Source organism: Prunus persica, chromosome G3, assembly GCF_000346465.2.
Source record: "Prunus persica cultivar Lovell chromosome G3, Prunus_persica_NCBIv2, whole genome shotgun sequence".
NCBI classification, from domain to species: domain Eukaryota; kingdom Viridiplantae; phylum Streptophyta; class Magnoliopsida; order Rosales; family Rosaceae; genus Prunus; species Prunus persica.
The window spans coordinates 24,641,680-24,656,972 of record NC_034011.1 but is presented as its reverse complement, the minus strand read 5'-3'; the positions used below and the strand labels follow the sequence as shown (position 1 = coordinate 24,656,972).

The 15,293-nt window shown below is 40.9% G+C and overlaps 5 protein-coding genes across 5 annotated transcripts; 2 read left to right on the top strand and 3 right to left on the bottom strand.

Annotated features, from left to right (window-relative positions):
- LOC18782061 (putative pentatricopeptide repeat-containing protein At3g01580) lies at window positions 201–2,567 on the top strand. Its single transcript, XM_020560107.1, has one exon. It carries the CDS (start codon window positions 201–203, stop codon window positions 2,565–2,567), a length of 2,367 nt encoding a protein of 788 aa, XP_020415696.1.
- LOC18782053 (probable mitochondrial saccharopine dehydrogenase-like oxidoreductase At5g39410) lies at window positions 2,725–5,091 on the top strand. The gene is made up of 2 exons (XM_007215297.2): window positions 2,725–3,613; window positions 4,247–5,091. Exons 1-2 carry the CDS (start codon window positions 2,939–2,941, stop codon window positions 4,937–4,939), a joined length of 1,368 nt encoding a protein of 455 aa, XP_007215359.1. The 5' UTR covers window positions 2,725–2,938; the 3' UTR covers window positions 4,940–5,091.
- Window positions 5,004–7,106, bottom strand: LOC18782830 (UDP-glycosyltransferase 13). The gene has a single exon (XM_007215288.2). It carries the CDS (start codon window positions 6,736–6,738, stop codon window positions 5,203–5,205), a length of 1,536 nt encoding a protein of 511 aa, XP_007215350.2. The 5' UTR covers window positions 6,739–7,106; the 3' UTR covers window positions 5,004–5,202.
- Window positions 7,922–9,226, bottom strand: LOC18783263 (UDP-glycosyltransferase 708C1). The gene has a single exon (XM_007216121.2). It carries the CDS (start codon window positions 9,224–9,226, stop codon window positions 7,922–7,924), a length of 1,305 nt encoding a protein of 434 aa, XP_007216183.2.
- LOC18782310 (UDP-glycosyltransferase 708C1) lies at window positions 13,522–14,919 on the bottom strand. The gene has a single exon (XM_007216555.1). The coding sequence runs from the start codon at window positions 14,917–14,919 to the stop codon at window positions 13,522–13,524; it is 1,398 nt and encodes a 465-aa protein (XP_007216617.1).

Sequence of the window (15,293 nt, the reverse complement as noted above, 5' to 3'; positions counted from 1 at the left end):
CAAGGTAAAACAACGCCTTTCATTTTCAATGCCAATATAAAATCAGCGGAAAGCTTTATAACTTTGCTTTATATCAGTAAAGACCAGCCATTTTTTATGGCGGTAATTTCAAAAATTAGTTTGTAGAAGAGAGAGTAAGAGGGGGATCACTTCGACTCTGAGTATCAAAATGCTTGCCTTCTCACCAATCATTTACAATCATGAATGGTATTAAATCTGGGTTCGGATCATTAGGTACCACAACCCAGATTAGATCTCTCTGTAAACTAATTGTTGAAGACCCAGGTTCTCCATCTTCATTTCTTTCAGAAAAGTTCGCTTCTTTCTTGGATAATTGTGCAGACGCTTTTTCACTGAGAAAACTCCATGCTCGCATTTTCGCTCACGGGCTCGGAAACCATATTTTTCTCGGGTCTAAGCTTCTGAATTGCTATGCAAAGTTTGGCCTTTTATCTGAATCTAGATGGGTTTTTAACAGAATTATCAATGGAAATCTCTCTCTTTGGAATTCAATTCTTGTTGGATATTTCAGAAGCCGGCACTTTGAAGAAGTTATTAGGCGGTACATAAATTTGAAGCAATGGAATATTGGGTTGGATAGCGCGGCCATTACATTTAGCGTGAAAAGTTGTACTGAGTTGGGAAATTTGGAATTTGGCCAAGGAATTCATGGGGATGCTTTAAAGTCTGGGTTGAATGCAAACGGATTTGTGGGTTCGTCGCTTATTGGGTTGTATTGTAAATGTGGGCGTATTAACGATGCGTCTAAAGTGTTCGAAGAAATAACTGACAGAGATATTGTTGTCTACACTTCAATAATTACTGGGTATGCTCACAGTGGTGATCAACGTGCCTATGAGGCTTTTTGGTTTGCCCGCCATATGCAGAGGCAAGGATTGCATCCTAATCGGGTCACTCTTGTGAGCTTACTTCAGGCAGCGTCACAGGTAGAAACACTAAAAGAAGGTTGTTCAGTTCATGGCTATGCTGTTAGAAGAGGAATTGGTAGTTCGGATGAAGTATTTGAAACGAGTCTCTTGGACATGTATAACAAATGTAAAGCCCCTAGAATGGCAGCCTGCATTTTTGGCAAAATGGATAAAAAAACAATTGGTTCTTGGAACGCGATGATTGTTGGTTATCTTAAAATGGAGGAACCCTCGGAAGCTTTCCACCTGTTCTGTCAAGTGATGCAAGATAACTTTGTCCTGGATTTGATAACTTTGTCCAATGGGATTCTGTCCTGTGCTCACTTGAATTATTTGCAGCAGGGAAAGAGTATCCATGGTTACATTATTCGAGTTGGTGTTCAACTTGATCTAGTGGCATCCACCGCCCTGGTCGACTTGTACTCCAAATCAAACAAGTTGATCCAAGCCAGGTATTTATTTGAGAAAATGGAGGAAAAGGATGCTATATCTTATGATGTGATGATGGCAGGCTACCTCTACAATTACTTTGCCAGTGAAGCTATGGACACCTTTCTTGAAATGGTTGGAGAAGGCATTAAACCAAACCTAGGTTCCATGTTGAGTGTACTTTCTGCAACTTCTGAGCTGAAAGATATAAGAAAAGGCAAGTGCATCCACGGACATGTATTAAGACTTGGGTTTGACTCAAATGCCGAAATTACCAATCAAATCATCTACATGTATGCAAAATGTGGTTGTATAGGCAATGCGAGGCAAATCTTTAATAAGTTGAGATATAGGGACTTGGTCTCATGGACTTCAATGATGATGAGCTATGTTTGTCATGGTCATGCTGATGAAGCCATTGTATTGTTCCGCTTGATGCAAAGAGAGCAAGCAGAGCATGATTCAGTTACTTTTATAACTTTGCTTCAGGCAATTTGTCAGCTTGGAAGTCTGAGTTTAGCAAAGGAAGTTCACTGCCACTTATATCGAGCTAACATGAACAATGATATATCTATCACCAATTCTTTGATTACCAATTATTCCAAGTGTGGGAAATTAAATATGGCTGCCAATCTTTTTGAGCATGCAGTCGAACGGTGTCTGACATCATGGAACACGATGATACTTGCATATGGGATGCATGGGAAATGTAAGGAGGCCCTAATGCTATTTGAACAGATGAAGAATGTGAAGATTGTGCCTGATGAGGTAACCTTTACATCAATTCTCACTGCTTGTAGCCATTCCGGCATGGTAAACGAGGGCCTGGAAGTTTTCAAATCCATGATAGAAGAATATTCCATAGTTCCATGTGAAGAGCATTATGGCTGCATGGTAGATTTATTAAGCCGAGCAGGATTGCTTGAAGAAGCATATAATCTGGTTAAATCCCTGCCATCAGGGCTTACTGCTTCTACAGTAAGAACTTTGCTTGCTGCTTGTAAAGTACATGGAAATACGGAGATAGGTGAGATTTTAGGAAGACGCCTCTTGGATTTAGACCCGGAGAACTCAAGTGTTTTTGCCATGGTGTCAAATTTATATGCAGAAGGTGGAAAATGGGGTGAAGTAGCCAGAGTAAGAGACGCAGCAAAACAGAGAGGTTTAAAAAGAACTCCGGGATATAGTCTAATAGAGGTGCACAGATAAACAGGGATATGTGAATTTCTCCTCTCGTCCAATTCAATTTTGATTCCTAAATTTGAATAACCGACCCTCACTTATTGGGGGTGACTTGCAAACAAAAGATTATGTTTCTTGTACGTAATAGATAATGTTTATCTTTTCCTAATTAAATGAACCTCTTGGTAGCTAATTTAGCTGAGAAAATTAGGTAAAAAGGTACTCTTTCTTTTTGTTAGAAGCTTCTCTCATCATCTACAAGATGACATATTTTGCTCCTGCCAGTCACCAAAAATGGCACACATAACTACAGCAAGCTGACACGAGTTTCGTCAGCTTATAAAAGCCCACTTTCAAAATTCAACTGTCAGCTCCAAACCTCCTACTCTCATTCAATCATGCCAGAACTTCAACCCAACACCCCCAGCCCTCCCTACGATCTGATAATCCTTGGAGCCTCAGGCTTCACAGGCAAGTACGTTGTCAAAGAAGCTTTGAAATTCCTCAACACACCCTCCTCCCCTCTCAAGTCTCTGGCTTTAGCTGGTCGCAGCCCCACAAAACTAACCCAGACCCTCAAATGGGCAGCTCACCCAAACCCACCACCGCCCATTCCCATCATCAACGCCGACACCACCGACCCACCATCGCTCCACCGCCTCTGCACCCAAACCAAACTTATCCTCAACTGCGTGGGGCCCTTTCGCCTCTACGGCGAGTCGGTGGTGGCCGCTTGCGCCGAAACTGGCTGCGATTACTTGGATATATGTGGAGAGCCTGAGTTCATGGAGAGGATGGAGGCTAAGTACCATGACCGGGCCGTGGAGGTCGGTTCTTTGGTGATTTCGGCATGTGGGTTTGACTCGGTTCCGGCTGAGTTTGGGTTGATGTTCAATTCGAGGCAGTGGGTCGATCCGGCTCTGCCGAACCGGGTCGAGGCTTATGTGAGCTTGGAGTCGGAGAAGAGGATTGTTGGGAATTTCGGGACGTTTGAATCGGCGGTGTTGAGTGTGGCTAATGCCGACAAGTTGCAGGAGCTCAGGCGGTCCAGACCCAGAAAACCAAGGCCTGCGGTAAGGAAGTCAAATAAAACTCATATTTTTAGTTTGTTGTTCGCATTGTGATTCCATGAATTTTCTGGGAGATGCAAATTTGATATGGCCTTATTGGTATGATTTTAATAATCTTGATTACGTAAAATTGATTTTCTTTAAATTTATTTATACAATTTGCTGCTTTGTCTATTGCTGGAATGATGTAGGGAGAGAACAGAGATAAAATGTTAAACCTTTCTACAACTGTTGTCTCAGTTCGGATCCTGTTATAGTTAGAAGCCAATATAAATTTGAAGTTGTGCTTTGTATTGTATGTTGCTTTCAATTTTTTAGTTTGCTCATTAAGCAAAAATTACAATGGATCCTAGATGCATTTTCAGTTCTTACTCAACTATTTTGGAACCATTGATGGTCTGCTTATTGATTTTGTAGTTCATGTATAGGGGTTCATTGTTCATGCAAAGTTATTTATTTATTTGCTTTTCTGGGTTTGTTGTCTTACTCCAAATGTTTGCAGTTAATAGACATCAACAAATGCAAGATCTTAAGTTTGAGTAATTTATGTATGCTCCTTTTTAGGTTGATGCATGTGTACATTACCTAGGCATGGCAGTTCAATAGGTTAATCTTTTTTTACTTTAATGGTTGCAGATTCCTGGACCCCCTCCTCCTAAAGGACCAACTATAGAACAACAGAAAGATATTGGCCTTTGGGCTGTGAAGCTACCTTCAGCAGATGCTATTGTGGTACGTAGAACACTTGGAGTTCTGACTGAAAACCCTCGTGGTCTTCCTGGGAGCAATGAGAGTGCAGAACGCATTGAAAAAAGAGAAGCCTTCTGGTCAACAGTGAAGCCAGTTCATTTTGGGGTGAAGATAGGCTCTAAGTCTCTGTTGGGCATTTTGCATATCATGACCGTTGGAATCTTTATTGGGCTCTTGGGAAGATTTTCCTTTGGGAGATGGCTTCTCTTAAAGTTTCCCTCATTCTTCAGTGTTGGATGGTTTAGGAAGAAGGGTCCGTCTGAGGATGAGGTGAGAAGTGCTTCATTTAAGATGTGGTTTGTTGGAAAAGGTTTCAGCGACAGCAGTCTTGTTTCACAGGGAAACAGAAAACCTGATATGGAAATAATAACAAGAGTGATGGGTCCTGAGATTGGCTATTTGACCACTCCAATAATTCTATTGCAGTGTGCTCTTATTCTTCTGCACCAACGTAACAACCTTCCAAAGGGAGGAGTTTTCCCACCTGGGATTGTATTTGGCCCAACTGATCTCCAGGAAAGGCTCCAAGAGAATGGAATTTCTTTTGATGTCATTTCAAAGAAAGCTATTTCTAGTTAACTGCTACATCACTCTTTGAAAATAAATCCTTAGTTGGCAGTGCCCATGGAACAAGAAGACATAATAAACGCAGAAGTTATTTTTGTTCTATTATTATAGTTTGATGTAACCTAACAGTGGTTTCAAATATTATGAGATTGTGGTTTGACCTATATATATTTTGTCTCAACTGAATACATCATTGTTTCTAATCTGATCTCAGTGCTGTTTTCATCTAGGAATTTCCCAACGCAGATGGGATCGGAAAATGAAGGCTTTAACTATCATACTACCTGAACCCTCTTCCATATCTTGATGAGAGCATAAAGTCTCTTTGTAGAACTACCACCATCTCCAACAGCCATTCTGGCCTCTTCTCTAATGTGGTCAGTTTGCAATCTCAGCAACTTGTTTCCCATTATCTCTCTAACCCTCTCTGCAATGTCCTGTGCTTTCACCAACATCTCCCCCTCACCCCAACCCCAACTCTTATCCCACGTTCCCAGTCCAATTCTCTCCACCAAATCTGCATTGATTTTCTGGTCCCCATGTTGCGGCCATGCTAATATTCGCACACCATTCCAGAGAGCCTCAGTCAAGGAGTTCCAGCCACAGTGGCTTAAAAACCCACCAATTGCTGGATGGCTCAATATCTCCTGTTGGTTGAGCCAGTTCTTCACTGCAAATCCATTTTTCTTAACCCTTTCCAGTAATCCCTGTCCAAGCACCTCAATCAGCTTCTTGTCGTCTTCCACGTCAACTTTCTTATCCTTAACAACCCACAGAAACCTACAACCACTCCTCACCAAGCCATCACCCAACTCTCTGATTTGGTCCCTTGACATGGCAGTCCTACTTCCAAAGCTAACATAGAGAACTGACCCAGTTGGTTGATCATCAAGCCATGCCAGTTGTTGACTTTCCTCAAAGATACATGGTGCAAGTGGCCCAATGGCAATCACTGATGGTAGCTTTCTCAATACTTTGCCCTCATTTAGTGCTGCCAGAGTCTCACGTTCTATACTTTCATATGTGTTTACCAAAATTCCACTTGATTCTGTCATCTTCTTACCATTCTCTAAGAAAAAGGTCTTCAGAAGATTATTACCGCCCCGTAGAAGTGGTGGAGGAATCCATGCTTTTGGTATTTGTTCTAAACCTGAAACTTTTGTGTGGTCTTCTATCTCATGATTTGGACCAAGCATAGTGTGAAAGGATACATAAAATGTCAACATTTTGGCAGATGATGTGAAGAAAATGTAGTTAGGAAGTCCAAGAGAATCAGTTAAAGGGTTAACTGTGGAGGTCAAGCTCATGTCTGTGATTATAGCAGAGAGAGGTGGACAGAGCGAAGATAGAAGAGGGGGGAGTAGGTGAGAAGAACGGCGAATTAGTTCGAAATGGTAGTAAAAAGGGTCTTCTGAATTGGCAGAGGGCTGATCAAGTGGAAGGAGATGAAGATGCTTTTGAGTAATTTGTGGAAAGGTAGTGAATAAGTGAGACAAGCTCAGTGATTCTGCAAGTGAGACGGTTGGACTAGGAGTGATGAAGGTGACATGGACATTGTGTGCCGTGAGTAAAGCAGCAAGTCGAAGGAAGGGCGTGAGATGGCCCATGCCGGCGCTTGGAAGGAGAGCTACATGAGTGACTTGTAGATCACCGGAATCCGACATTTTATTGGAAAAGAATGGTTTGGTGAGAGAACTTTGATGAGTTTTAGAGTAGCTAGAATGGAAGCAGTGGAGGGCGTACTTATACTGATAAGCTAAGGAGGCATGCGTATTAGTGTGGACATTACGACAACGAAAATATGCTTCCATGACCAGCAGGTGCACTGAATGTGTGTTGCTTACGTGGTCAAATGGCTCACGTCTGTGACCAGCATAGTCAAATAGGCCAAATCCAGCTGCAAAAGGGACATACAACTTATCTTGAAGGCCAAGAAAGTTTGAACTTTTCCAATTAACAGAGCGTTGACATGTCCAAATCAAAATTGCTTATCAATTTTTTTTGGGGTAGGTGAATAATGTATGACCAAAAAGAGGCAAAAGCCCAATACAAACAACCACGAGGAGACTCATGGGAACAAAGAAACAACCGAGCAAAAAGTTCAAAGGAATGAACAACCCAACCAAGGGGCAACACCTAACAATCAATAGTAATAGGTATGTTCCAGTTGTGAGCAACAGTCAAGTTAGCTTGCACAGGTTTATAGGAGAGAGAACACATCTTGCATTGGATAGTAGCAATAATATTTTTGAGGACAAAGAAGGGGAAGATCGAGTATCCTTGAAAATCCTGTTATTATGCTCTATCCATATACTATACACTGTGACGAAGAACCAGCCTCCAAATCCCAGCAGCTCAGTCAATAAATAATGGCAGGGAGAACCGATTTTACACGGCTTGCCAGTAACTTAGAAATTATTTTATAAATGGTGTTGCAGCAAGAGATTGGCCGGTAATCACCCATAGAGCTTGGCAAAGGCACTTTAGGCACCAAGGTGATAATAGTAGTATTAAGCCCCCAAGCAATCGCTTAGTTGCAAAGAATTCTTGGCGAAGGCACTTTAGGCACCAAGGTGAAAATTGCTTATCAATTGCAATAGGATTTGTGCACGATAGTTATTATTCTCAAACTTTCTACGAGTCTAACCTTGTTTTGTTTTTGGCTTTTAATAAATATAGTCCCGTACTCAAGATCAGTAGAGCGGAAAGAAATTAACCAAGCAAAGGATACTGAAAATCTTTTAAGTTTTTGCGAATTCTTTTAGCTACAAATTGAGATGCTGCTTCAGAGGCTTGAGGACTCTGAGGCTAAAAACTACTCACAAATCTGAGATATTGCCAACTTGAGATTGGAAAATGACATGATTCTTAAAATTAAATACACAAATCCAAGGACTTCTCATCAGTTCTTCTTCTGCTCAAGATATTCCAGGACTTCAGTGAGCACCTTCTCAGATTTCCCACCAATACCAGTAGCTTTCCCGGCATTTTCCTCTACCTTCCTGGCCAAACCCTCAGCTTCTCATCTTCCATTAGCTCCACAATCTTTTTCCCTATCTCCTCACCACTCACCAACCCTTCAAGACCCCAACCCCATTTCCTCTCCCATATTCCCAGCCCTGCCTTCTCCACAACCTCTGCATTCACACTTTGATCCATGTGTTGCGGCCATGCCAGCATCGGTATGCCCTTCCGGACTGCTTCCATGACTGAATTCCACCCGCAGTGACTGATAAATCCGCCAATGGCAGGGTGTTCAAGAATGTCTTGCTGGCTCACCCACCCCTTCACTACTCTTCCCTTGTTCTTTGTTCTGTCCAAAAATGACTCCTCCAGAAGATCTTTCAACTCCTCTTTATCATCTTTATCAACTTTGCTTGTTTTAGGTACCCACAAAAATCTATATCCACTTCTCTCCAACCCTTTCGACAGCTCTCTTATCTGAGCACTGGACAGGGCTGTTCTGCTTCCAAAGCTCACATAAACTACAGACTCTGCTGGTTGGCTGTCTAGCCATGGCAGATAGGACTGGTCCTGCTCTTTCTTGGGCTCATAAGTTTCTAATGGTCCAATGGGGAGGATTGGTGGGAGATTGTCTAAAACTCTGCCACTTTTGATAGGAGCTAGAGTTTCCCGTTCAAAATCATCGAAAGTGTTCATTAGAATCCCTTTGGCCTTAGAGAGAGCTTGAGCATCTGTAGCAATTAGTGATGTCAAAAGATGACTTGGGTTCTTGAATGGAGGAGGAATGCTTGGTAGGGGAAATGGGGTGATGCCTGGGATGTTGACTTCACTGAGGCCGCTGCTAAAACTCGAAGGGTCGGATAGAAGGACTGGAAGGTAGGCCATGAGACAGAAAAACTTACAAGAGGTGGTGGAGATGATGTAATTGGGGATACCAAGATCAGCAGCAACAGGAGCAATACTGGAAGCCACTGCAAAGTCAGAAAAGATGGCTGAGATTGGTGGAGACGCAGAGGCAAGGGAAGGGTAAAGAAGATGGACAGAGCGGTTGGTGGCTTCAAACTGGAGGAAGAAAGGGTCGTCAGTGGTGGGATTGGAGGAGGGCTTGGAGGGAATGACTTGAAACTCAATGTGCTTGACCAGTGGATGCTGAGATAAAAAGAAAGAAACATGAGAAGACTCTGCAGCAGAAACAGAAGGGGAGGCAGTGATCAAGGTGACGGTACAACTTCTGGAGGAGAGCATGGAAGCAAGGCGGAGGAAGGGGGTCAAATGACCCATCCCAGCACTTGGCAACAGAGCTATGTGAGGAGGAGAAGCTGTGGTTTTTGACATGGCGATGAAATGTGTAAAGATGTCAACGCACTAGCAAATGCCGCTCCTCTTAAATTCACCGAATAGAGGCCTTTGGGTTATTTAAAGGACAATGCTTGGCTCCTGATATGTCAGGAGCCATTCCTTCTCACGGCCAACGTGGCTTTTCTACAAAACAACACGTGTTTCTTTTATTTTATCTTTTCTCTTTTATTTTTTCAACTTCTTTAATTTCTTAGTGTAATGGTTTGAAGTATTTATTCTTTCAGACAAGGTCCTGAGTTAGAGTTCTAGCATCCGTGTTGTGTGTGTGAGTTTAATATACTACGCCTCTTTCAATAGAAAAGATTTTAAAAAATAAAATTTAAAATTTTTTTTTTAAAAAAAAAAACCTCCTTTAACTCAAGTTTTTTTTGTTGGTTTTCTTTAACTTGGGTTAGTTTTAAGCGGGAAAAGACGAAGGCAGGGGCGGTGCCTTGTAATGTAAAATTATTATAAGAAATAGATATAATGTATAGGTTAAAATAGTAAAATATTAAAACGTTCTTCCTCCTCTCTCCGCCAGGTGGTTATTACCCTCTTTCGTCCTTCAACCATTTCTTTTGTTTTTCCCTTCTTCTTTCTTCCTCTGTCTTGCTGTTTTTTCTTTCTTTCTTTTTCCAACTTATAATTTAGGAAATTTGATGAAATAAAGACAACCTTTTTTCCATTTTTTTTTTCCACGATCCTCATATCAACTGAAGATAGATCTTCATTTTATTTCCATTTTGGCTGGCTTAGTATGGTGTCTCTGGCCATTTTTTTTTTTTTTCCACTTTAGCCTAACTTGGTGTGGCTAGAACGGCACGGGCAAATTTTTTTGGTTTCAACTCTATTTAGCATGTAAGTTTTCTCCTCCTTCTCCTTCTCCCTCTCCTCCTCCTATCTTCAACAACCATGAAAATTCTTTTTATTTTTTAAAAGAAAAAAAACCTGCAAGTCACCCTCCCCCGCCTTCGTCTCTCTCTCCTTAACTCACCCAAGATAAAAAAACCAGCAAAAGACTTGAGTTAAAGGGGTTGAGAGAAAAAAAAAACAAGTGTTGTTTTTTAAAGAAGTCATGTTAGCCGTTGAGGAGGAATGGCTCCTGATATATTAGGAGCCAAGCATTGTCCTTTTTTAAATCATGCTGATGGTTTTATTTTTTTATTTTATAGCAACCAGTCTGACAAATGGGTTAGTTGAACACTTGTTCACAATTTTCACCAAACTTTCTGAAGCAAGTGATCGGAGAAAGAAGCAATTAGCATTTAAAAATTAGCATAAAGAAATACTTGCTAAAGACTTTAAAATATTATGGGTTGGTTCCCTCTGAAGAACAGCATCTCACCAGAATCTAATCCAATGGTTTAGAAACCTTTGCTTCATCAGGATTGTAGCTCACTATGATTAGTCAACGTTAATCTGTAATGATTACAACTGGTTTGGATTAGTTTGTGCTTGATGAGCTCTCAGTTGTGCTTGATGAGCTCTCAATTTTGCATTAAAAATTTAGTTATATACCCAGTCTTTGATATAGTCTTATAAAGAAATCCTATACCATTTAAAAACTATAAACACAGCAAAAAAAAAAACCCTAAACCCTAAACCCTAAACTGGAATATTACAACCATTAATCAACATGACAGTAAACTAGCAGTGTTATTACCCTATATTGGAACATTACAGCCATTAATCAACATGACAGTAAACTAGCAATGTTATTACCATAGATTGGAACATTACAGGGGTAGACATGCATTAGAAATAGGATATTATAGGAAACTAGCAGTGTTATTACCATAGACTGGAACATTACAGCCAGCCATTAATCAACATGACAAAACAGTGTTATTACCCTAGACTGGAATATTACAACAATTAATCAACATGACAATAAATGTGTGGAACATTACAGTCATTAATTAACATGACACGTTAATGAAGCTACGGTTTTCAAGACGTTTTATTTCTAATGAATTGTTTAGGGTTTTTTATAAAATTGGGCTGGACTTGTTTTGGGTGCTATTTAAGTTTTTTGTGTTGGGCTTCTTTTTTAAGTTGATCAATGACAGTCATGTAATTTATAAGAACTTAAACACTAATTTCTTATGTAGTAAATGAGTTTTTGGTGTGTTTCTAAAGTGCATTTCATGTGGGGTTTTTTATATTATAATTTCAACCCCTATTTTGGGTATATTAGTGAAGCTCCCTTTTTCACCAAACTTTCTGAAGCAAGTGATCGGAGAAGGGAGCAATTAGCATTTAAAAATTAGCATAAAGAAAGACTTGCTAAAGACTTTAAAATATTATGGGTTGGTTCCCTCTGAAGAACAACATCTCACAAGAATCTAATCCAATGGTTTAGAAACCTTTGCTTCATCTGGATTGTTGCTCACTATGATTAGTCAACGTTAATCTGTAATGATTACAACTGGTTTGGATTAGTTTGTGCTTGATGAGCTCTCAGTCAATAAATGATGGCCGAGGAAGGTTTAACCACGGAACCCCACATTGACGAAGAACTAGCCTCCCAATCCCTTCACAAAATTGGCACTCAAAAAATAAGTGGTCATGAGATTCCACATCCATCCCATAGAGAATAGGGGTGGACCTCAGAATCGAAGAATCGATCAACCAAATCAAACTGGATCTGAAAAAACTGAAAAAAACCATGTTGATCAAAAAGTCAAACTCAATTCAAAAAACCTAATCGAGTCGGTTCTATACCCCAACAAACCGAATTGGGCTGAATCGGACCGGCCAAATTAAAAAATATAATTTTAATATTTATTTATATCCAATGCTATATTTTTAATCTCATAACTAATATTTACCTAAGCTCAATTTCAAAACATCTCTTTTTTCTAGCCTCAATATTTCTTTTTGTATGAAATTGGATAATTTGTTTATTTTCAAGCCAAAAAAAGAAAATTGAAATTGAAATTTGTATAAAAAAATAATTTGAAAAAAATAATAATAATCATGTTCAAAACCAAATCGGACCAGAACTGGTTCAACTTGAACTGAATAGGTTTATAAATTTTTTTTTTTGGTTAAAAATGGATCGAACCAAACCATGTAAATTGTACCAGTTTCAATTTCAATTTGAACAAAAACCAGCTCAAATCAGACCGTGCCCACCCCTAATAAAGAACACACATCTGATTGGTTTGAGGAGCAAACTCGCTGACCGTATCCAAAGTCGACAACTTTCTCCGGATAGCCAACCATAACACAAAACTAGCTCGCAGGATAAGGGCATTATGCCAAACTAGCGACGCCCAAGGAACATTTGGACGAGGGGTCCAAATAATATCCCAAGCAGAGGCAGAAGAGAAACGTCCTGAGGGGTTAGGCAGCCACCAAATAGAATCCATATGATAAGTTCATGGATGAACACAAAAAGAGTTTTCTTTGTAATTAAGGAAAAAATTTCCATTGCAATAACAAAGAGGTAGGGGGAAATGGGGTCTCCTTGCCTAAGCCCTCTCTACTAGCAAAAAATCTAGCAAGCTCACCATTGACAGCCACAGAGAACTTAGGACTAGTAACACAACTCATAAGCCACCCAATAAATTGCTCCGGAAAGTTAAAAGTCTCAAGAGCATGTAAAAGAAAATTCCAATCCAAAGAGTCATACGCCTTGAGGATATCAACCTTATTAGCACACCGAGGCGGCCCATGAGCACGGTGGTAGTTCTTGAATAATTCCTGCACAAGAAGAATATTACCACCAATGCGACGCCCAGCCACAAAAGCCGACTGCGGTAGGCCAATAATGGCAGGGAGAAACCGATGCCAGTAACCTAGAAATTATTATATAAATGGTGTTGCAGCAAGAGATTGGAAGGTAATCACCCGTAGAGCTTGGCAAAGGAACTTTAGGCACCAAGGTGATAATAGTAGTATTAAGCCCCCAAGCAATCGGTTAGTTGCAAAGAATTCTTGGCGAAGGTACTTTAGGCACCAAGGTGAAAATTGCTTATCAATTGCAATAGGATTTGTGCACGATAGTTATTATTCTCAAACTTTCTACGAGTCTAACCTTGTTTTGTTTTTTGTTTTTGATAAATATAGTCCCGTACTCAAGATCAGTAGAGCGGGAAGAAATTAACCAAGCAAAGGACACTGAAAATCTTTTAAGTTTTTGCGAATTCTTTTAGCTACAAGTTGAGATGCTGCTTCAGAAGCTTGAGGGCTCTGAGGCTACTCACACAAATCTAAGATATTGCTAACTTGAGATTGGAAAATGACATGATACTTAAAATTAAACACACAAATCCTAGGACTTCTCATCAGTTCTTCTTCTGCTCAAGATATTCCAGGACTTCAGTGAGCACCTTCTCAGATTTCCCACCAATACCAGTAGCCTTCCCAGCATTTTCCCCTACCTTCCTGGCCAAACCCCTCAGCTTCTCATCTTCCATTAGCTCCACAATCTTTTTCCCTATCTCCTCACCACTCACCAACCCTTCAAGACCCCAATCCCATTTCCTCTCCCATATTCCCAGCCCTGCCTTCTCCACAACCTCTGCATTCACACTTTGATCCCCGTGTTGCGGCCATGCCAGCATCGGTATGCCCTTCCGGGCTGCTTCCATGACTGAATTCCACCCGCAGTGACTGATAAATCCGCCAGTGGCAGGGTGTTCAAGAATGTCTTGCTGGCTCACCCACCCCTTCACTACTCTTCCCTTGTTCTTTGTTCTGTCCAAAAATGACTCCTCCAGAAGATCTTTCAACTCTTCTTTATCATCTTTATCAACTTTGCTTGTTTTAAGTACCCACAAAAATCTATATCCACTTCTCTCCAACCCTTTCGACAGCTCTCTTATCTGAGCACTGGACAGGGCTGTTCTGCTTCCAAAGCTCACATAAACTACAGACTCTGCTGGTTGGCTGTCTAGCCATGGCAGATAGGACTGGTCCTGCTCTTTCTTGGGCTCAAAAGTTTCCAATGGTCCAATAGGGAGGATTGGTGGGAGATTGTCTAAAACTCTGCTGCTGTTGACAGCAGCTAGAGTTTCCGGTTCAAAATCATCGAAAGTGTTCATTAGAATCCCTTTGGCCTTAGAGAGAGCTTGAGCACTTGTAGCAATTAGTGATGTGAAAAGATGATTTGGGTTCTTAAATTGAGGAGGAATGCTTGGTAGGGGAAATGGGGTGATGCCTGGGATGTTGACTTCACTGAGGCCGCTGCTAAAACTCGAAGGGTCGGATAGAAGGACTGGAAGGTAGGCCATGAGACAGAAAAACTTACAAGAGGTGGTGGAGATGATGTAATTGGGGATACCAAGATCAGCAGCAACAGGAGCAAAACTGGAAGCCACTGCAAAGTCAGAAAAGATGGCTGAGAGAGGTGGAGACGCAGAAGCAAGGGAAGGGTAAAGAAGATGGACAGAGCGGTTGGTGGCTTCAAACTGGAGGAAGAAAGGGTCGTCAGTGGTGGGATTGGAGTAGGGCTTGGAGGGAATGACTTTGAACTCAATGTGCTTGACCAGTGGATGCTGAGATAAAAAGAAAGAAACGTGAGAAGACTCTGCAGCAGAAACAGAAGGGGAGGCAGTGATCAAGGTGACGGTACAACTTCTGGAGGAGAGCATGGAAGCAAGGCGGAGGAAGGGGGTCAAATGACCCATCCCAGCACTTGGCAACAGAGCTATGTGAGGAGGAGAAGCTGTGGTTTTTGACATGGCGATGAAAATTGTAAAGATGTCAATGCACTAGCAAATGCTGCTCCTCTTCAATTCACCAAATAGAGGCCTTTGGGTTCTTTAAATGATGCTGATGTTTCTATTTTTTTATTTTTATAGCAACCAGTCTGACAAATGGGTTAGTTGAACACTTGATCACCATTTTCACCAAACTTTCTGAAACAAGTGATCGGAGAAAGAAGCAATTGGCATTTAAAAATTAGCATAAAGAAAGACTTGCTAAAGACTTTTAAGATATTATGGGTTGGTTGCCTCTGAAGAACGGCATCTCACCAGAATATAATCCAATGGTTTAGAAACCTTTGCTTCATCTGGATGATTAGTCAACGTTAATCTGCAATAATTATAACTGG